Source organism: Octopus bimaculoides, chromosome 4, assembly GCF_001194135.2.
Source record: "Octopus bimaculoides isolate UCB-OBI-ISO-001 chromosome 4, ASM119413v2, whole genome shotgun sequence".
In the NCBI taxonomy this organism is placed as follows: Eukaryota; Metazoa; Mollusca; class Cephalopoda; order Octopoda; family Octopodidae; genus Octopus; species Octopus bimaculoides.
The window spans coordinates 105,111,027-105,134,539 of NC_068984.1; the positions used below are offsets into that span (position 1 = coordinate 105,111,027).

General features: G+C 33.8%; 1 protein-coding gene across 2 annotated transcripts in view; it reads left to right on the forward strand.

Annotated features, from left to right (window-relative positions):
- The window catches only part of LOC106882877 (furin), a 198,667-nt gene that overhangs the window by 81,090 nt on the left and 94,064 nt on the right, over positions 1 to 23,513 (forward strand). For both annotated transcript variants that reach the window (XM_052967339.1, XM_052967340.1), the window contains exons 5-12: positions 2,991 to 3,067; positions 6,310 to 6,398; positions 6,523 to 6,695; positions 13,845 to 14,057; positions 16,257 to 16,357; positions 16,656 to 16,759; positions 19,040 to 19,157; positions 21,633 to 21,934. In XM_052967339.1, the coding sequence (XP_052823299.1) occupies positions 2,991 to 3,067; positions 6,310 to 6,398; positions 6,523 to 6,695; positions 13,845 to 14,057; positions 16,257 to 16,357; positions 16,656 to 16,759; positions 19,040 to 19,157; positions 21,633 to 21,934 (1,177 nt within the window). The remainder of the gene's footprint in view (positions 1 to 2,990; positions 3,068 to 6,309; positions 6,399 to 6,522; positions 6,696 to 13,844; positions 14,058 to 16,256; positions 16,358 to 16,655; positions 16,760 to 19,039; positions 19,158 to 21,632; positions 21,935 to 23,513) is intronic.

The window sequence follows — 23,513 nt, forward strand, 5'->3', positions numbered from 1 at the left end:
GCTGTAATGGAAATGACAAATCATATTCAGCGTATATTGCTCTATGCATTCAGTAAAGACATTTATTCCACTCTTCAAAATCATTTGGACAGAAAAAAATATGAATTCTGTAGACAAGGTCAGAACAGTATTGGAGGAGTATTTTTCGTCATGGACAAGCAAATTTTGGAAGAGGGGCCTTGCAAGTCTACCAGAAATATAGAAGAGCATTGTAGAAAATGAAAGAGAGTATATTTTAGATTAAAAAAGAACTATATCTTAATTTTGAAAAATAAAAGAAGTATTAAAAAAACCCCATTATTTATGGAATAACCCATTAATTATGAGATATATATATATATATATATATATATATCTGATATCTCAACCCCATGTTTGTATCTATACTATATCTCACTCCCCTCACACACTTGTATAATCTCACCCACCCTTCCTCATTGTTCTGCATCCATGCTTTTTTCATCTTGAAATATTACCTTGGCACTCATCACCATCATATTTACCTCTCTTACTGGCACCATTCCAGCCTCCCTCACTCCAGCCATCCCCACTCAACCATATAAAATGCTTGGTAGCCACAAATCTCTTCCACAACATAAACCTGTTTTTGCTCCTCCCATATTTTAACTTCTCAACAGCTTGCATGAAGCAACAGCCCTTTCTCCTATCCTCTTTTGCAGTTTAAAAAGCTCGATAGTCTTGCGAGTTACAAAACGACCACACTGGTGCTGATTCCACAAAAGGTACACTGTCCACTCTGTAAAGTGGTTGACATTTGGAAGGGTATTCAGTCGTAGAACCATGCCAAAATGAAACACCAGAGCAAGACATGGTCCTTTGGTTTATTGAATTCTTTCAAAACATCTATCCCTGCTAACATAGAAAGTGGATGCAAAAATGATAAGGATTATATATATATATATATATATATATATATATATATCATCATCATCATCATCGTTTAACATCCACTTTCCATGCAGGCATGGGTTGGACAGTTTGACTGAGGACTGGTGAGCCAGATGGCTGCACCAGGCTCCAATCTGATCTGGTAGAGTTTCTACAGCTGGATGCCCTTCCTAATGCCAACCACTCTGAGAGTGTAGTGAGTGCTTTTACGTGTCACTGGCACAAGAGCCAGTCAGGCGGTGTTTTTTACGTGCCACCTGCACAGGAGCCAGTCCAGTGGCACTGGCAACGACCTTGCTCGAATGTTGTCTTTCACGTGACACTGCCACAAATGCCAGTAAGGCGAGGCTGGTAACGATCACACTCGAATGGTGCTTGTTCCGTGCCACTGGCACGGAAGCCAGTCAGCAGCCCTGGCAACGATCACACTTGGATGATGCTCTTAGCGCTCCACTAGCACAGATACCAGTCAAGTGGTGCTGTCATTGAATTTGATTTCGATTTCACTTGCCTCAACATGTCTTTGCAAGCAGAGTTTAGCGTCCACAACTCTAGTAACATTTCTACATCAGTGTTTATTTTCAGTAACTTGTCTATTAAAGTATAGCATGCATTTCAAGTTATACCAAAACGCTTCTTTTATGAGATTTCAAAAGATACTTGAAAGTGGTCTTGTCCTGCTCCACCACTTGATAACTGGTGTTGGTGTGTTTACATTCACATAACTTAGCAGTTCAGCAAAAAAGGACCAATAGAATAAGTTTCAGGCTTATCAAAAAAAATATGTCCTGGGTTTGATTTTTTTTACTAAAACCCTTCAAGGTAGTTCACCTACATGGCTGTAGTCATATGACTGAAATGAGTAAAAGATAAAAGATATGTATTTGAACACCATATTTATACTTTAAACTTTTACAAAAAGTTTCTGTGTAATCTACTTGACTGGCTAATATATGGAAGTCAAATTCTCTCCCAATCAAATTTTTATCCCATAAATTTTAGAGTGATACTATAATTCTTCACTTTTAGAAGGGTATGCTCATTTGAAACCAGCTGTTAAATGACCATCTATTCGTATGAAAATATTTTGCTAATTTCAACTCACCAAATTTAGGAGGAGTAAAATGGTTCTATGCTTGTTATATGTGTATAATTCCCAAACTAATCATAATTCTTGCCATCAATATAATCTTTTGTCATTCCATTTCATTATCATAGTTTAATATCTGTCTTCCATGCTGGAATGGGTTTGACAGTTTGACAAGATCCAATGAGCAGGGAGACTATGTTGGGGTCTACTGTCTGTTTTTGGCACGGTTTATACAACTGGATGCTCTTCCTAGCCACCTAAAAAATAGTGTACTGGGCACTTTTTACATGGCACTGGTACCAATGAGGTTGCCAAGTAACTTGCAAGGTAATGAAAAGACCCTTCAACTAAGTGGGGTTGTAGCAGAGAAGGAGGTGGCTTTAGGCCAGAGGCTAAAGTATGATAAAGAGACATGTATAGATGTCATGCTGTAGGGGTGATACATGGATATTTCACATGATACAAGCATGGGTAGAAGTAGCTGGAAAGAAGACAATAATACAAATTCTAACTAACCTTGTAGAAATGGTAGAAAAATATTTGGTCTGAATTAATAAAAGTCAGTGGTATGAAGTGAAATAATTCCTAGTTGAAAATTGTAAGTGGCTTCAGTCCTCATTATCAACAAATGAAATATTAACCATATTATTTCTCTCAACATTTTGCTTTCCTTTTTTTTCTTCCTTAATGAAATAGAAAATAAAAATAATTGTGGCTTGAAACCAACAAATCTTGTTTCATGTTATTTGTTTCAATTTAGTGATAATGAAGAGATCATGCCTCTTAGGATTTGCATATCATTTGTTTAAATAACTTTAGTTTTTCATGCTATTTCTAGTAGGAAAAATTAGGTTTATGCTGGCATTTTAATAGAGGTAAAAATTGAAGAGCAAAGCCATGAGGTACATTTATAACATTTTCCTTTTTCAAAACAGTATACAATTATAATTATTTGTTACTTGTGTTTATATATAGAATATTTTATTTTCAGGATGACCAAGCTAGTTATGATGTAAATGACCACGATCCAGATCCAACACCACGTTATGACTATACAAATGAAAATAGGTAAGAGAGTACTCAAAAAATAAATATATATAAAATTACATAATTGTTAAATATTTTAACGAAATAGTAATTGGAAATGGTGAAAGCTTCAAGACTGATTTAAGTCATCCTTTTGAGTGATTGAATATTAATGGTATTGGTGGAGAAAGGGCAACAGATATGTCAGGACAATATAAGGACTTCGGGTTGGTAATAATATCCTACATTAAAGACTCAGTCCTCCTGCAGGTATGGTACATGACTATGATGTTTACTTTGCAGCCATTTGGTTGTAGGTTCAATCCTACTTTGTGGTACCATAGGTGTTTTCTACTATAGCCTTGGGTTGACCGATTACTTGTGAGTGAAATTTGGTACATATGGAAACTGTGTGTACACACACATACACACACACAATGATAGGTAGGTAGATTGATAGATAATTTTTGTCTTTTACATATTTCTGCCATTGGATTGTGGCCATGCTAAGTATCCCCTTACTGAGTTTTAGCCAAATGAATCAACTCCAGTACTTTCTTTTTTTTTTTTGGGCCTAGTACTTATTCCATTATCCTGTTTTACCAAACCACTAAATTATGGGAATATAAACATACCAACACCAGTTGTTGTCTCTCACACCCACACACACATAAATGGTATGCTTCTTTCAGTTTCTAACAAATCCACTCACAAGGCTATAGAAGAAGACACTTGCCCAGTGTGCTACACAGTGATTGGGAAGCAAAAACACAATATATGTTTTTATATGCTACTTTTAGTTTCATGTGCTGAGAACATGCCAAACATTGTTTTATCTCTCACAAGATGGAATACTTTTTTTGTTGATCTTACCATCATGGAACAATACACACACATGTACACACAAGTATAACATGACATTAGTTTTATTAGTTTGATACTGGATGAACAAAGAAATTTTAGACTTTTTAGACTTATTTGTCCTTTGTAGGAAATAAAATATTAAACAAAAGAGTTAATCCACAAGAGTTTGAGATCAATTTTGTTTTTTTAATTTGACAATAATAAGAGGAAGAAAGTGTTCAGTGCTGGAGAGTAGATCAAGGGAGGTAATGTTGATTGTGTCTATGTTGTCTGTGTATGTTTCGTGCATTTATTTTAAGTGTACACAATTTGTGTGAGTGTGTTTTTCCTGTGTATAGTTAGTATATATATATTTCATTATGTACTATGAGTACATGTTTATCTGTGTGAGATTGTTGAAATGTGATGGCTTAGTGTTACTACATGTTTTAAGTTTAGTTTTGTAAATTTGAAAAGTGGTAAAAGTTTAGAATTTGAATTGTATGTTTGGAAAATTCCAAGCAGAAAAATAAATTCCTGTTCTCTTTGTAGATGAAAGATCAGGAATCGAGTATATAAAGCTAAAACAGAAACAATTTTCACAAATCTCTCTATAAAACTGTCAGCTAATCATCAGCCAGTTTTGCCCAGTATTACTGATTTTCATAGAGTATATATTTTAAGTTGTCTATGAGGACCTTGGTGGTGCAGGTGTAACAGTTTGAAGCATGGAATGAAGGGTTGGTGAAGAATGGGCAAGTGTAGAAATGGCTGCATGAAAAGAGAATAGCCAACCTTCTTGTGTGGGATGGTGAGGAGAAGAGCTATTGATCAGTAAGTCATGCAGATTGCTGGCATATTTAAAAGAGGGGAGGAGTAGATTAGGAAAGGGGTGAGATGTGGCAGGGCTTAATAAGGGAAGTTTGAAATGTTGAAGAATGATACACTGGAGCAATAAGTTAGAGAGATTGTAAATGATGACAAAGATGAGGAGTTGATCATGGTGCAGATGAGGAGTGTGAGGATGGTAGTGTAGTAGCTTCTTTGAGCATGGGAGCAAGCTTGGACTGGAGGTTTTGATGTGTAAGGAGATGTAATTGTGTTTAGATTGGATGTCTGGAGGCAAAGTAATTGAAGGTAGAGAATAATGTGTTTGGTAGTGGTGAGGAAGATGAGAAGAAAAGTTCAAGTAGGACTGAGGTTTGTAAAAGATAGATGACAATGGTGAGTTGAAACAGTTGATAGAAATTGAAACAAGTATGAGACACAACTGAATTTGAAAGTAGGGCAGAAGCAACAGACAAATAAAATATTGACTCATTAACAGTCACATACACAACATACCTGCTGTTTTCTATCACATCATATATAAATATCTCTACTATTCAACAAACACAAGCATGCACATACATGAACACAGAAACACATCAGTTCTAAGCATTATCACAATTCAACAAACACTCATTCACGCACACATCTACTATTGACACAAGCATACATAGTCAACATTACTTCCATTTGTAAACTCTCCAACATTATACACCACTTTCTTCTGCTTTTCAGTTTTTGCTTCACTCAAAAGAATGGCATTTTCATAAATGTGGATTAACTCTTTTTTTTTTTTGCATTCATTTTTTTTTTTCTGTTTTTTTGTTTTGATGGAAGACAAATAAGTCCAACATATCAAGCATTTCTTTCCATGACTCATCCACCCTCAAATTAATACAACTTTGTGTTATTCATTGTCTGTAATATTCTACATTTGATTATATTCTCCACACTGATGCAGACAGACTGACATACCTATTCTAAATTACCTCCTGGATTACCATTTTAGATTTCTTTGGATTATCATCACTTATAACAATTATCTCTAGGTCTTTATTTACCTTCTCTATCTGCAAGGGAAACTGCAAAAACTTAAGAATTCAATGTTATCATGGACAGTATTCAACACTTCTATTGGCTGGTTTTGCATGTGTGTGTGTGTGTGTGAATAGGTGTGTCTTATGATATATTGTTATTGAGTTTGTATTTTAACACCAAAAATGGACTTGGCTGTTTAATAAATTGTCTGACCAAATACTAGTGATGTTGATGTTACAACCTTTGAAGGTGCTACCTCACAATGGTTGCATTCTAAAGACTGAAACTTGTAAGATTTAAAAAATTACATGAAATATAGTTGGGTTGCATTATTTTTCAGATTTTTAACTTGTTTTAAGGCAACTCTAGTGTCACCTTACTATTGTACTTACATTCTTGATCACTTATTCTTAAATGTAGCACAAAACATTCTGCCACAATATTTTCTGAGCATTTAAGATCTCTTTGCATTTTATTGATTGACAAAAGTAATGTTCAAAGAGCTGTGGAGTGGATTTAAATTTGAAATAAGTAGTTTAAGTTATTTTGTGTAACTATTTTTTCTTGCATTTCAGACATGGTACAAGGTGTGCAGGTGAAGTTGCTGCTGAGAAAGATAACCTTATATGTAGTGTAGGTGTAGCATATGATGCCAGTATTGGAGGTAAGCTACAACAAACATGTTATCTTACAAGAAACTTTTTTTTTTTTTAAATAAAAGCAAAAAAAAAACCTCTTCCAATCCTGAGCAAGTTCTATGGCAACAATGTACCTGTTCTATTTTCCAGGCGTTCGAATGCTCGATGGTGATGTAACAGATTCTGTTGAAGCTCAATCATTAAGTCATAATCCACAACACATTCATGTATACAGTGCTAGTTGGGGACCTGATGATGATGGTCGAACTGTTGATGGACCAGCTACTCTAGCAAGGAAAGCCTTTTTTGATGGAATCACAAAGGTAACATTAATAATTTAACCTAAATAATTTGACATTCTGAAAGCACATTTGAATGGCCCACTGATAACACATTTTCTTCAATTCTTCTTGCATTATTTTCTTATATTTGATAAGCAGAATCACTCCTAAAATACAATAGAAGCATTAAACAACTTATGTAAGGTAACAAAATAGCTTGTCTTTATCTTTACTAATTGGCATTGCCTTACATATTTTGCCTAACTTCTCACCAGTTTTGCTTAAAGGTCCTTTTAAAAATATTTATATCATCTTTACAATATTTCAAGCAAATTACAACACAATTTAACACTTTTTTTTTTAATACTAACTTAATATCATCATTTAATCATAGACATTGTTATATGTGGAAGTTACATAAACTTCTAAAATACTTTGAAAATAGTATTTCTTTTCATTTTGTGAAAATTACAATTTAATCAGTCTTACTGTGTTATAAAGCCTTTTTTCTTCCTTTTTTTTTGTGACAGTCAATATTTGCAGACAAGATTTCAGTTAATCATTACTGAATGATTTTGTATTGTCTAACTTCAAAATACTAACCTGTGTTAAATTGTCCTTTTTCTTTTGAAGCAGTGCAAGATTAAGCATCTCTGTGTGTGAAATCACACTGTATAATCTGTGCAATGGATTAAATCCAAGCTGTTTTACAATGTTAGTAGTAAATAGACTCAGTAGTAATAATAGTAACTGCTGCTGCTACAAGATCACACACGCATACACACATAGTATAGTAGGCTTCAGTTTGCTTTGGGTCTTTTTCCCCAGCGGACTTGATAGCACAACACGTTAATGGCAGTGTTTAGTATATCATTTTTACATTCTTCATGCAAATTTCACTGAAGCTGGCTTTGTTTTCCATCCTTCTGTGGCCTGTTGGTTGATGTAAGTGATTGTTCTTTTCCCTAAAATAAGTTGCATTGTGTCTAAATTAAAAGTCATTCTTAGAATGTTATTTTAAATGTGAGTGATTTTGGTAGACAGAAACTGAAAGAAGCTTTACAAATATATGTATATGTGTGTACGTGACTGTGTATGCATTAGTGTCTCTTGTCTTGACATCAAGAGGTAGTTGTAAATGAGCGTCACCAGTGTTCTTCATTTCCAGTTTTTCATGAAAACACATTTAGCCTTGGGAAAATATTACATTACTTGGAAACAAGTAAGGGTTGGCTACTGGAGGGGTTCTGGACATAGGAAATCCACCAAAGAATTCCATCTGATCCATATAAGCATGGAAAACTGGACATTAAAATGATGATTATTCTCACTGTGTGATCTCTTTATTTTACATTGTTTGGTAAAAATATTTATTTCATAGACCATGCAGATGAGTCTTATGTTTAGCTGCTGTTCTAGAGTTCCAACATGCCCTACTCAGGTTGACCTATGGCACATTAATAGGTAAATGGACTAATGCAATCCACTGATCCTAATATATCATGACCTACACTGTTGTCCAATCTGCTCTTTTGTAACTGTAAAATTTGGTAGTGGTTACAAAATACACTAAATGAGTGTTTCATGCCTATGTAAGTGCAATAGATATACTATAGCTTGCAATGTCCTGCACATCAAATTATCAGGTGCTAAGTGATGATAATACTAGACACAAGTGATATATTAGCTACTATGATAAAACAACTTGTTGCAATGAAAGTTTTTATGGTCACAATCAACCAAATAAATTTGAATGTCATTTAGCAGATAGAAATACTTCTTCAATTCCATTAAAAGTCTGTCATGAAAGTCAGCATGGACCAGTAATAGGGATGTTAGAATCTAGAAGAGTTGGATCAAATCTAATCTTATGTAACAAGTACACTTTGGTTCCACCTTCTATATGTTTCAGATTTAGACAGAATTAGGCAATGCTAACACTAAAATATTTTTGTCAGCTCTTTTATTGCAGTGGTCTTTATTTTGTTCCAAAGTCTGGGGATTTATTTATATATTTTTCAAGATTTCCTGCTTTTTCCATCACTTTACTCTAGCTTTTGCACCATAATGTTGTCTTCATTGTTATATTTCTTTAGCTTACCTGTCTATTTGCAGACCATTCAGTGAATCAGCTATATCAGTTTGCTCATAAATTTGTTGTTAATATTTAAAATTTTTGTTGGTTTCTTATAACAGAGGTTGGCATCCTATGAACTTTTTGCCAGCATATTTTAAAATTTCTGTAGTGACGACATAACAACCTTGAACATTTAATATGGTGCTTTTTGTACCTCCTCCAACTGCAGAAAGTTACAGTGTGTGTGCCTGTGTTCATGTTCAAAGTTGTGTAATATCTGCAAAGAATTTGATTTATATAACACCCTGTGTGTTCAGAACTGTTGTAAGTGTTCTGAAAACAGTGGTTATTTTACTCTATTCTTTCAAGACTCTTGATTCACCTTTAGACTGGTTCCAAGAGGCCTTTAACATGACCTATGACTCATCTTTTGATTGCAATTATTGTGGTTCCAAGGTCCTTTCATATTTCATAAATGTAGCTGACTGTTCACACATCATTGACGTCTCTCTTGAATTTTGTTTGCTTAGCAGAAAGTCTTCTGTTGTTTGTAACATGTAAAAACTGTAACAGTTTTTACATTCCTCTCTATGCTTTCAGCAGTCTGGGTTATTGTTTAATCTCAGGTCAGCCCTCATCGAACAGACCTATTGTCAAAAATACTCCAGAGTGATCATTTCATCATCTTTTCAGACATGTCTGGGATAATAATATCCAATGTATCCTTCTCTTTTTTAAGATGGTAATATGTGATTTGAGAGAGTTTGGCTGCTATTTCTAGCAAGCTGTACAATCATGTAGAAGATCCCTCTTTTTTTACCTTTATTGATTTTTGTTACCCATGACTTTTGCAGGCCTTCTATGGCTAATGCGACTGTTAATATTCCTTTTGAATAGCTGCAAACTGACAGCTGCAGGGAAAGAATTCCTAAGGCATGAGGAGGAAGGAATAGGTACAGTGTTTAATGCAGAGCCTTGCAGTATACCATATGGATGCTTAGACACTATAAGGAGGTTGAGAGGAGAAATGAATGAGTTGGGTATGTCTAAGTAGAAGTAGATTGAGTTCAGGTAACTCAAAGGATGAAAGGCCACTAGAATAGCTGTAGAAAAGACAGTGAAAGACAGCACACCTGTAAACTAGAGGTTGAAGTATGTTGATTCCTATCAATTAGTCAATGGATTTTTTTTTCTGGTTGAAGTGGTCTTTAACAGCTGGTTAACTGAAATAGTTAGTTAGTATTTCTTGTAGCTCTTAGTCTTTTTTTTTTCTGTTTCATGGTTTGGTTATAACATTATAAATATGTTTTAATATTTAAATTTTCAATGAATTTGTGTCATTTGTCTTTTTTTAACATATCAAATATATTCTAATATTCATCCTCATCATCATTTAGTGTCCATTTTCCATGTTGACATGAGTTAAGCAGTTTGACTGGAACTGTGCCTCTCACGTGTCACCAGCACAGGTGCCTCTCAACATGTCACCATCACAGGTGCTTCTCATGTGTCACCGGCACAGGTGCCGCTCATGTGTCACCAGTCATGACTATGATTTGACTTGGCTTGATGTGTCTTCTCAAGTACAGCAAACTTATAAAGGCCTTGATTACTTGTTATTGCCTCCATGAGACTCAACATCTGAAGATTTTGCTTCACCACCTCGTCCCATGTCTTCCTGGGCCTACCTCTTCCACAGGTTCACTCCACAGTTAAAGAGCGGCACTTCTTTATGCAACTGTCCTCATGACCATACCAGCACAATCTTCTCTCTTGCACACCACATCTGATGCCTCTTATACCCAGTTTTACTCTCAAGTTGCTTACAGTTTGTCGTACTGACATTGCACATCCAACAAATCTTCATTTCTTTCAAGCCTTCACGTGTCCTCTGCAGTCAGCCCATATTTCACTGCCAAAGTTTAAGCTTAGAATTTCCCCATACACAGGATGCAAAACATTTGGAGAAAATACTGCACTTCTCTAGAAGTGCTTGGAGATGACACAGATGATTCAAGAAAACAACCATAATCTCTTTATAACTAACTGTATTTTCATATTAGTTTTAGCTTGTTGAATGTAGCCATTGAACTTATAAAAAAATGTATTGATTTGTTTGTTTACTTTTTTATTTTAGCAGTATAATGGAATTTGCATAGTTTTGATCAGTTTTTTTTTTGGGGGGGGGGGGGTATGGTGTTGTAATAGAAATATGATTATGATTTCTATCATTGGCATAAAGCCAAATATTTGTCATGAAAAGTTAGAAACTGAATCAGCCAATACCAGCAAGAGCTGAAACCAGAATGTCTTGAGAGAGTGCTAAATATTGTAAGAAGGCATTTTATCTGGTGTTGCATTATTTTTGTCACCCAAATATCTAATGACGCTTGACCTGCTAGAAATAGCAGCCAAATCCCCCTCAAATTGCAGTTGCTCATCTCCTCAAAAGGACACTTTAGTTAATACCTGGATAAAGATCAAATGATCATATCTTTGATTATAAATATGTTCAATCGGGGCTAGATTAGAGCTAAGCAACAACAAAATCCTGGTGATTATTTTAATGAAAATTCATTCAGGGGATGCAACTCCAATCAAGTGTTATTTTCCTTTAATGAGCATCTATCTCTTCATAGTATTGAAATGTGGGCAATAATTAACTCATCACTAAACTTGCAAGGTGAGGAATTAGAACTACTCTAAATTATAGCTCTCACCACTAAATGAAATCATCTGCTATTGCTCATCTTTCAAAAGACAAAGAATAAACAGATTAAAAATTATTACAGCAATCCTCATAAATAAACCAAAATATCTGAGCAACATTCAGTAAACAGACAAACATACCTGAGTTCAACCTATGAACTGAAAAGTTCATAGGCTGACCAAGATACTCTCATGGAATGTGGCCAAATTCAGTCCACACATTTCTTCCATTGGTGTTGCAGTGCTTGGATTCCATTGGCAAAGAAGCTTTCATGACATTGGTCAAAAAGGTCATCAACAGCAGTTATACTGTCATCACTGCAGTACTGGTTCCCAGCCAAGTGTTTTTTTTTTTATGTTGGTGAACAGATGATAGTCAGATGGGGCCAAATCCAGAGACTAGGGATCACCCAGTTGAAAGCTACAGTCATGCAAAGCAGCCATTAAAACTATGGATTTGTGTGCTGAAGCATTGTCCTGACAAAACAAGACCCCTTTCTTAAGCTTTCCTGGTCTTGATAGCCTTTTGTAACTGCTTTAGCAAGTTGTCGTAGTACTCTTCATTGATAATGTGGTCCTTTTGAAGATAGTCAATAAATACAATGTCTTTTGCATCTGAAAAATCAGGTCACCACTTTGACCATCTTTCGAGTAGGTGAGGATGGGTGTTTTTTCTGCATGGATTATCTCTTTGTCTCTGGCTCAAAGTGATGAACCTAATACTCATCCTGGGTTGGGAAACATTCAAGGAAACTAGCTGAATCTGCCTTAATGTCAGATTTTCTTGTTATGTGATCAGCCTGGTGCACTTTGAACCTGGTGTCAGAATATGTGGCACCCACCGAACAGAAATCTTTGTCATGCCAAGTTCATTGTGCTAAATATTCTCAACTCTCTCTTGGTATATGTTAATAGCATTAGCTATTTGATTTATAGTCAATCGCCTGTCATCCATCACCATGTGGTAAACATGATCAATGTTTTCCTTGGTGATGGCAGCTGCAGTATTTCCAGACCTTGGGTCATTTACAAGACTCTCCCTTCCCCTCTTAAATTCAGCTGCTCACTTTTGCACTGTTGATAAAGCTTCAGTTTCTTCCTTTAAAGCAGCAACCATGTTAGCATGAATGTCCTTGGGGTCTAAACCTTTTTTCTGCAAGTATTTGATGACACTATGATGCCAAATTTTGTCCAGTTTCAAGAGAAGTTGCTACTAGTTACTTTTGATGTCTTCTTCGAACAATCAGATGTCAGTTTAGGTGGAAAGAAACAGTGCAATTATTATTAAGAGAAGTTGAAATTAATGCATGCAAGATTTCACAGCTCTAACATCACTCCTTCATAGTCAACCTATGAACTTTTCAGCTCAACCTTGTAGACCAACTTATCTGAGTATCACTCAGCAAATAGACCAATGTATCTGAGTAACACTCAGTAAATACCAACATATTTTAGTAACACCCAGCAAATAGACTAACATATCTGAGTAATACTCAGTGAATATAACATATCTGAGCAACACTTTAGACTTTATTGCACCAGCTGTTTTACATACTCTGTTAGTATATGCTCAGTTAGTACATTCTTTGTTAGTCAGTGCTCATGTGATCTGTTATAACAAATGAGAAAACTAGTAATTTATAGAAAATGCGCAGGTATGGCTGTGTGGTAAGAAGCTTGCTTCCCAACCACATAATTCTGAGTTTAGTCCTACTGTGTGGCACCTTGGGCAATCGTTTTTTACAATAGCCTTGGACCGATCAAAGCCTTATAAGTGGATTTGGTAGACAGAAACTGAAAGAAACTCATTATATGTATATATTTGTGTGTGTGTGTGCCCCACTATTGCTTGACAACCATTGCTGGTGTGTTTACATCCCTGTAACTTAAAAGTTTGGCAAAAGAGATTGGTAGAACAAGTACTAGGCTTACAAAGAATAAATCCTGGGGTTGATTTCTTCAACTAAAATGACTTCACTAAGTTGATATAATCATCTCTGGCTTCATAAATTCAAATATGAGAGAGAACAAGAGATTGTGCTATTCTAACTAATATCTGTTGAAAGTTTTTAGTTTATAGGTAGATAGAACATGCTAAAGGTTAATTATTTTTGTTTATATTAAGGTACATGAACTTTTACTAAATCTTGTTATATCATGTATCCTCAACCAATGCCATAAAATCTTTTTGTATGACTTTTATTTATATGTAAATGTAGTTATCATAATTCATGTCATGTTTGGAAAATGTTATCCACAACACCTAGACTACTACAGACTCTTTTTGATAAACTTAGTATCATCTAAAATATCAGCTGACGTTAAGATATAATTGTTGTGAAAACAATGGTATTTACTTCATTTTAGGTTATAATTCTTTATCATATTTTGTCTTTCTTTTTTAGGGACGAGGAGGTTTGGGATCAATATTTGTCTGGGCTTCAGGCAATGGTGGCCGGGATGGAGACAGCTGCAACTGTGATGGTTACACCAATAGTATTTATACCTTATCTATCAGCAGTGCAACTGAAAATGGTAATATTCCATGGTATTCAGAAGCCTGTTCATCCACACTAGCAACCACTTACAGTAGTGGATCCAGTATGGAGAGACAGATTGTAAGTTGTTTTCTTTGTCAAATACTATTTTCAAATAGAACTGCTCTGGTGTTTGTTTGTTTTCTTACCTTTTTCAGAGAAATATTCATACATGAATTCTATATTTTGAGGAGCTTATTTGTTAAAAGTTCTTCAGTTTATTGGTCGTTAAACTCTTGCTCATCTTCCGTTGGGATTCAGGTTGATGTAAGTGCAAAACCAGAAGCAATCAAAACTTTTTCCTGATTATTAAAATATTATTTACCAAGTGAAAAACAGAACATGTGTAAATAATATTTTGTTCCCTAACCGAATGAACATATTTGTGTTTTATTTGATTAAAAATAAAATCATTTTCTACCTTTTTAGCAAAAATATTGAAGTGACTTTAGCAGTGTTTCATCTTGAATAGTAGCTCATTTTTGCATTGGTTCAGTCTGTAGAATGTGATTTGTAGCTAGGTTCTCTAAAGCGCTAATGCACATAATATGCCTAAGAATAGAAACAAATATTTAGTTCTAACCGTTTAATTTTCATTACTTTTTTTATATATTTACCTCATTTCAAGCAAAATATACCTCTTATGCACAAACTTTCACTTCTCTTCCAATTCTGCCTTAATAACTGTGTTACTCCAGAACAGTGGAAATAACCAGTAGTATTCCCCTGTTCAAAAAAAGCACATCATCTGTCAATTATTCTGTCAGTCTCATTAGCTGCATCACCAAATTGGTGGAATTCTTCTTCAGAGAGACACACTGAAATTTCTGGAACTCTTGTTACTTTATTTGACTTTCATAATTGGATTTATCTTTCACTCCAGCTGCTGTGGTTAACTCATCAAATTTCTTGACACCAACCAAATCACTGATGCTAGCTCACAGCTGAATGTTATCTGGCTCAATTTGGCAAAGCTCTCTGCAATTGACATGAGAATTAATTTTGATAACTGGTTGATGTCTTTGATAAAAGTTTCATTGCAGCCTATGCAATGAAATCTGATTCCTGCAGGGATTTGTTCTTGGGCTCCTGTTATTTGTGACATATTAACAAAGCAGAGGCTAACTTAAAGCAAGTTTCTGTGTCAAAATACACAGATATCATTAAGCTGTATTTTGAGATAAGACAAACGGATCCTATATGCTATAGATCTTGCCTGCAGTTTGACCTAAACACATTGCAGTAATGGATTGCTGACTGGCAACTCAAAGCTGGCTGTAGACAAGTGCATCACTATACATTCTTGGGAAGAAAATCTTGGAATTTACTTACTCCCTCCACAATATTAAGATGTTTGTTGGTGCAGATGACCTAAGCATTATTGCCAACAATAATCTACATTAGATAAACCAGATTTTTAAAATCATAAAAAAGGGTAGAACTAGTTACCTATTTAAAGCTATATTTGGTTATCATATGTTCCACACTTAAAGTTTACATCTCTAGTTTGGAACCCCTTATCCAGAATAATGATCTACCAGAAGCTGCTCAGAGACATGCAACCAGATGAATACTCTCTTTCAGTCACCATATCTTAAACATATTACTTTCCTAGGAATCAACACACTAAAGCTTTGACATCTAACTGCTGACTTGGTAGAAGTCCACAAAATTATCCAATTACAACTTTGGCCACCTTTTTGAATATTACCTTGTGAACACACTTATAAAATCAGGAAACAACAAGCACCCAAGACTTTTGAAAACAGTTATTCACTCTCAGAATTGTTGAAGCATGGATTAAACTACCCACTTCAGTTCTTAGCTGTTAGAACATTGTAGCCTTTAAAACTTTCATACTTCTTGAAATTTGTCAACTTCTAATGTGCCTATGCATCCTTTCCTTTTTATTGTTCTTTTACTGTTTACTTTTCTATATTTTTTGTGTTTTATTTTATGTACTGTGCATGCACTTCTAGCTTTCATTGCTGTCCTTTACTTGAGTTATTGTTGCCTTCATTTCAATCCTCCTCTTTTACCCTTTTCCAATAAGTTGTAATACACATGAGCACTATAAATTGGAGGCTCATTGTATTATTATAGTACTATCTTTTAGTACTCCATTTTTGAGCATGCCTTACTATTGAAACCATCTTTTATTACTTATCATTTGGCATAATTTTACTAAATGACAATTAAAATATGATTGTAAATTTATATGTTATAGGAATGCATAAATGTTTGCTACAAATGTAATATTTTTTTTTTTTAATATTTCAGGTAACAACCGATCTGCGAAGAGGTTGCACTGAAACACATACTGGAACAAGTGCTAGTGCTCCTTTGGCTGCTGGTTTATGTGCTTTGGCATTACAAGCAAAGTAAGCAGCTACATTTATTAAGTCTTTTCTTTTTTTTACTTCAGCATTACAAAGAAAGCAAATAACTCTATTAAATACTTTCTTTTACATTACAGGCAATGTAAAAGGCTATGCTTATTAAGTCTTATTTCATATTTAGACTTTTCTTAAATAATTGTTTATTGTTTAGTTTGCAGTATTTAAATCACTGATTTAAATTTAAAATCTGATACAATCTAATCTTTACTTGCATTTGTATTGATAATCGAATTTTAAAGTAATTTATAACAAACTTTATTATGCATTTACTTTTCTTTAGTTCAATGTTAACATGGCGTGATATGCAACATATAGTTGTTATGACAGCTAAACCTGAAAATCTACGTGCTCAAGATTGGCTTATAAATGGAATTGGCCGTAAAGGTAAATATAATTTGTGTAGGAAATATTAATTTTAATATATGTGAAGTATGACATCCATTTGAAGACATTAAAAATTTTGATTTTCAAATTATCGTTAAACTAATTTGCATTACACAAAACATACTACAGTTCAGAGAGAAATTTAGCTTGCAGCTAGGTGTCCACCAGGGCTCAATTTTCAGCCAGCCCCTCATATTTATTATAGTTCTTTAAACCATAACAAAGGAGTTTAAGAACCAGTTGTTCATGGGAACTTCTGTTTGTTGTTGGTTTAGTTTTCATATTTGATTTGATCTAAGAATAATTTCAGAAAAGAGAGAAAGTAAGTTGGAATTAAGTATCACATGTATTTCAACTGAATTGCAAAAATTTTCTTTCTTTGCGGAATTGTAATTTCTCTTTAAAAGTTGTCTTTTGTTTTATGTGCAATATTATGTGAGTCCAATGATTAGTTAACAGCTCAAGTCCCTCCATATAGTGCTGACTCCACCTAACACTAGTAATGAAGTTGCTAGGCATTGTGCCTATCTTCTTTGTGATTTGAAAAACCTTGAGATGAAGGTCAGTTGCACTGACTCCAATGTCAACCATTCTTCCAACCAGTCAGAAATGCTGCAAGTTTTCCCCTGTCTGCTTTCTTCAACTTCAGCATCAATTTAAGTTTGGATTTGTTTTTGAGTCAGAGTTAGGTACTGGACTGAGAATGTACCCGGTCCCCATTTTCCTCTATACATAAGACTGATTTCAATGGTTTTGTACTTGAGTATGATGTTGGCTTACACGCCATAGTCAAGAATGACACAGTAATGTTTACACATTTTACTTATTAATGTAGCAATTTTTGATTCAGTGATGTTTCACTATCACCATTTTGTCTAAAGGAATCTGTCAACTATTTTAGGGAAAACAAAATAGTTTTCAGTAATCAATATTGAATAGTTATATTACACCAATCATGTAATTTCCACAGTAGTAAATATTTACAGTCTACACCTGTAAATTTCAATGGTCACTTTTGAATTCACTTTTTATCTCATTTGGGATGCATGGAATTCTTCAGTGTATTTTATACAGCAATTATAATAAATCTGACTAAAATCTCCTTTTGCTATACACCATAATTCTATCTATCTATCAACCTACCTACCTACCTACCTACCTACCTACCTACCTTCCTACCTATCTCTCTACCTACCTATCTATCTACCTGTCTGTCTGCCTCACTCACCCACCCACCCTCTCTGTTTGTCTGTATGTATGTACCTGAAATATCTCAGAAACAGTATATTTTATCTTTATTTTTTTTTTTTGCATGTATATTTTCATACTTATCTTCAGCAAGTACAAATTTTTGTGATATTAGACCTCTATTAATGGAAATGATTAAGCACAATTTTTGTTTGTTATTTCTTGACGAAAAAAACATGGCTTCCATGATGTCTGCATACATACATACAGTATACACACATATATAATGAATGTCATGATGTAACAATCAACACAAACACATGTCCACTATCTGTGACATATACACACACACAGTCTTCATGCTCTCTAAAAAAAAAAACATTGACTTTTTGACGTACACAATATTTTAATCATTTAGAAATATTTTTTACTGAATGTGATTTCAAAAATGTAAGTTGTTTGTACAGTAAATATTTATGTTTTAGCTTTCTTTAAACAGACAATATTTTAATGTTTTTTTTTTAATTATTTTCAAGTTAATGATGATCTTTTGCTTTGACTCTCAGAACTGTCATCCGGAGTTCGTTAATTTCTGTAAAAAATTTTTATTTATTTACTTTTGTTTTAAAGTGAAAGAGAGGAGAAAGTGAAAGATATATGTATGTTTATTTGAAATGGATGGGTGTGTGTGAAAGAGAGAGAGAGAAAAAAGAGAGTGAGTGAAGGGCTGTGTTGTCATGTATACGTACATACATCAGTACATATACATACATCTTTTTTGTATGTATATGTGCAAGTATGTGTGAGAAAGAGTGAGTGAATGTGTGTGTTTTCATGTATGTGTAAGTGGCACTCACTCTCTCTCTCACACACACACATACACACGTCCATTTCATATACATGTTGATCTTTCACTTTAAAACAAAAGTAAATAAATAAAAAAAATTTTACGGAAATGCTACTCCTTGTTGCTAGATAGTCTTGGTTTGTTGACTCTATCAAACAAAGCAAATCTCTCGAGATTTTGAAAATTTTAACATTTGAAATTATGAAAACCATTTTCATGGTCTTCTTTAAAATTTTCTCTTATAGTGAGTCATTCTTTTGGATATGGTTTGATGGATGCTGCTGAAATGGTATCTTTAGCCAAAAACTGGACCACTGTGCCAAAACAACAAGTATGTGAAATCCGTTATCCTGAAAAAAGCAGGTAAATACTGTTTTAAAATGTACATTATTGAATTTTAAGATTAACTAAGACTTAGGTAATATTGCAGTTGGTTTCATTTTTATGTCATTTTACTGTAGAATATATAGTTGACCGCTTGAAAAAAAAAAAAAACTCACTGTCTTCTGCTCCTGATTGCTTCTTCTTGGTGCTAGCTTCATATATTAAAATGATATGTATTTGTAATTATAGTTAGAATAATGTCCCTTGACTTAGAATGTAACAGGATTTCAGTAACATCTCTCTACATTTTGATAAAGTAATTTAAACAGATGTTTTTCTCTATTACATATGTATATTGGGTTCCTTTTTCATGTTATATTTGTTCTAGTTTTCTTTTCTTTTTTTTATGTTTCTTGTAAAATCTATTGTTGGTTTCTTATTGTGATATAAAGCAGATGTTGAATTACAGATTCACTACACAATATATATATATATATATATATATATATATCCTTTCCTCTATTAACTGTTTTCCATAATTTTCTTCAAACATAAATTGTTATTCTAATGCTGTCATTCAGACATTATCAATTTTTCTGCATTCACTTTAAACAAGAAATATTTTTGAACTTATTCAGTCATTATAAGACTCACGTTCCTATTTTGACCTTTTCTTCTTCCCCCTTGTTCACTCTAGAACTGCTATCCCATTCTCACAAAGGTTTTGGCTCCAGTGCCAGTGCTGTAAAAACTTGGATTTTCTCTCTAAGTCTGATGAAAGGCACTGTTTGTTCCTCTCGCAGGGTTACCCTACATCTTTAGTCAACTCTACATCTCAGCAAGTTTAGGCCATTGACAAAGCTTTCTTAGTGGAATATTTTCCACAACTTTCATTGCTTTTTTGCTGTTCCTTTTCTTTCTTCTTTTTCAAAAGAGACAAAAATATGACCTCTTAACTTGAAGCTTCTTCCTCACACTGTAATACACTCCCAGCCACCTTCAAATGTTCTGCCCCATTTTGTAGCTACTGTCTCTTTATCTCCAACACCACACTCCAAACTGTCTCTAGTTTAATTCTTTGTCACCACCTGCATTTTAATTTCACCTTCACCAACCTCATATTTTATATCCAGTGTAAACTCTCTAATGTGTGGCTATATGTAGCATATATGTTTATGTTTAATAGCATATATGTGACTGATCTGAGAAGTGTGTATGGTTGTAAAAGTGTGCATATATATATATATATATATATATATATATGAATTTGTGTTTACACTTACAGGAAACTGCTGAAGGGGGAGGTAATGTAACAAATGTTGAAGGGAGTGGTAATGTAACAAGTGTTGAAGGGGGTGGTAATGTAACAAGTGTTGAAGGTGGAGGCCATGTAATAAGTGTTGAAGGCAGAGGCCAAGTAACAAGTGTTTGTAATTATAATCATAATCACTTTGCAAATATCCCATGCATAGCTGGATGTCCTTTAACTGTTTTTCAAGTAAGGGATCACTTATTCTACACAGATTCAAAGATAGGAAGTGTTCTGACTTGTTGATAGGGGAAGCTAACAACAGTGCATGCTGCATTTTCAACCAAGCAACTGATGTTGTAAACAGACACACAGTCACATGTGCATGTATACATATATGTATATGCAGGATAACAAGAAAGCGATGTGTGGGTGGCGAGAAAGACATAGTGCATTGGAAGAGTGAAAGATGTTTGGTGATATGGGCAAGTCAATAGGAAGTGGAGTAAAGAGAGAGAGGAGAAATAATCTGTAACATAGATGAGTGAAGTGATCAATGTAAAGTGTGAGTGGGGAGGGACAATATAAGAATGAAAGATGGCTGTCTAGTGAAGTTATTTTGAGAAGAAAGGCAACTGGTATCATAGTGAACATGGTAAAATATGTAGTTCTTACCTTATTGAAATACAGCAGGAGACTACTGCAACCAGGCAGGTTACAGAGGGCTAGATCAGTGATGGATAATGAAGGGATAGATGGAGATTTGATGTGGAAATTAGGCAAGGGGTCCATTGAGTATATGCACATTATGCTTCCAGAAGCTTGGTTTTGCCATGATGAGCAGGTCTCCTTGGGCATTGCAGATTCCCAGTCAGCCTGATCCTTTATCATCTCCTCCATGAGATTCAAGTTCCTGAGATCAGCATTTATCACTTCATCCCATGACTTTTTTGGTCTCCCACTTCCATAAGTTCCATCCACTTTAAGCAATCAGCATTTATACAGCTATCCTTAACCCAATGCATCCGCGTGGCCATGACCATACAAATACAATACATATGTCTGTGTATATTAAACTTTTCTTTTGCATAGCATAATATTTATTCCACTGTTTTCACTACTTCTGTTACCATTTTCTGACTTATAGTATGGTTTGTTTCCTTGAATTTTATTGTTTTTACTGTATATTTGACAATAACCTACTGTCTTACAAAAGGATAATTGTTATGTCTAGTCTTACAATTTTTCATTCGTTTAATTTACAGAGTTGTCCCTCCAAATAGCAGAGTGACTGCTGCTCTTTATTCTACTGGCTGTGAAGGAAGAAATAACCATGTAAAATATTTAGAACATGTGCAGGCACGTGTTACATTAACATCAGACCGTCGAGGAGAAATACAAATTTTCTTAACTTCACCAATGGGGACAAGATCAACTTTGCTTGCTCGAAGAACCAGAGATACTTCACAAGATGGATTTAGCAATTGGGCTTTCATGACAACACATAATTGGGGAGAGTTTGCCAAAGGAACTTGGATGCTAGAAATTGAGAATGGAGCAAGTGCATGTAAGTTAACCGCATTTTCTTTCTTTTTTTATATCAATCTCCTGCACTAGAATTTTACATCTCAGTCTCCATAGAAAGCTATCCCTACATCAGGTGTCTGAGCAATGTATTTCTAGTTTTTTAACCTAATATAAAGCTTTCAACTTATTTCATATACTGAAGGACAAGAAAGAAATCTTTTTTTTTTGTCTCTCATATAAATTAGGAAAATGATATTTTCATTTATTTTTCTATTGGATTCAATATATAATAGGTGGGTGTTTTTAAATTCTTAACAGTTTTTAAGGTAGAGTATTTGTGTTTTCAATTTATTTTACTTGTTCTTCGCTTTTAAGGGATGTGTTCTTTCTTTCAAATTATTTTGCTATTTTTCTCTTGCTCGATGAATTTAATATTTTACAAGGCTTGAAAGCTTGTAGTTTTTTATGACTTTTAAAAAATTCTAATAGAATTATTTAGCTTAATAATTTTTTTATTTTGAATGTTATAGCTTTCAGCACTTAAGATAAACATTTTTTTTAAAAAACTGCACTACTAAGAATTAGATTTTAAATTTTGCTACATTGATTTTTATTTGTCTGGAAGAAAAATAAATGTTTACTATCAGAATTTAATGTAACTGTCCAATGACAAGGTGCTCAGCCAAGTTTATGCCCTTCAAACTCCAATATAAAACTTAGTTTGTTAAATGGAAGTGGGTAATATTTATTGAAATCCAGTAAGGAGTTATTTTTCTGTTCACTAAAATATTTTTGCAATTATTATTTTGATGATGAAATAGAACCTGATCATTTTAAAATCCTAATGTTATTAAACTCTATTTTTTTTTCTATTTTTTTATTTTAATATTGGTTTATATTTCAACTATCAGAGATAGTTTCTAAAAGATAATTCCTTTTTTTTTTTTTTTTTCCACTGTAACCGGTAATGAATGTCTTAAGGCATTTTGTCTTCTGTTACCAAGGAAGAACTTGTCAATTCCACTATCCATTGTTATTGAAATTTGAATTTTTTTAATAATTAGCTGTTAAATATTTTTTAATCATGCAAGCTTTAATTTGTCTGAAAATGTTATGAAGGCTGAATTCAAATACTTACTTACATTGTTTTTTTTTTCTTTTGTTTTTTCTTTTAATTTCATTCTATTTACTATTCTGTCTTCAGTTTGAAACAAATCTATTACCAGAAATATGACATTAATACTGATATAAATCAGATGTAAAAGTTACACATTATTTTCTCCTCTATACAATAACAGAATGCTATAAATGTTAGTATGACTTCAGTTTCATCTCTTTTGATGAAGCGACTATTGAGAATAGCTTCTTTGTTTAGTTAACCCTAAATTTAATATTACATATATATGAGGTAGATAGATAGCTTTATAACATATCTTGTGTCTGCAATAAGTTGTATAACAGCTACTGATTAATTTAAATAGGTATGTAGACTATCCTCAGCCATCTCCAGTATCCAATTGCACTTGCAATATTCAATGCAAAGGTTACAAACAACCATAGTAATGAAACATAGGGAACTTATGTTATAAATTGTGCCCGTCATAATTTTTCATATATAT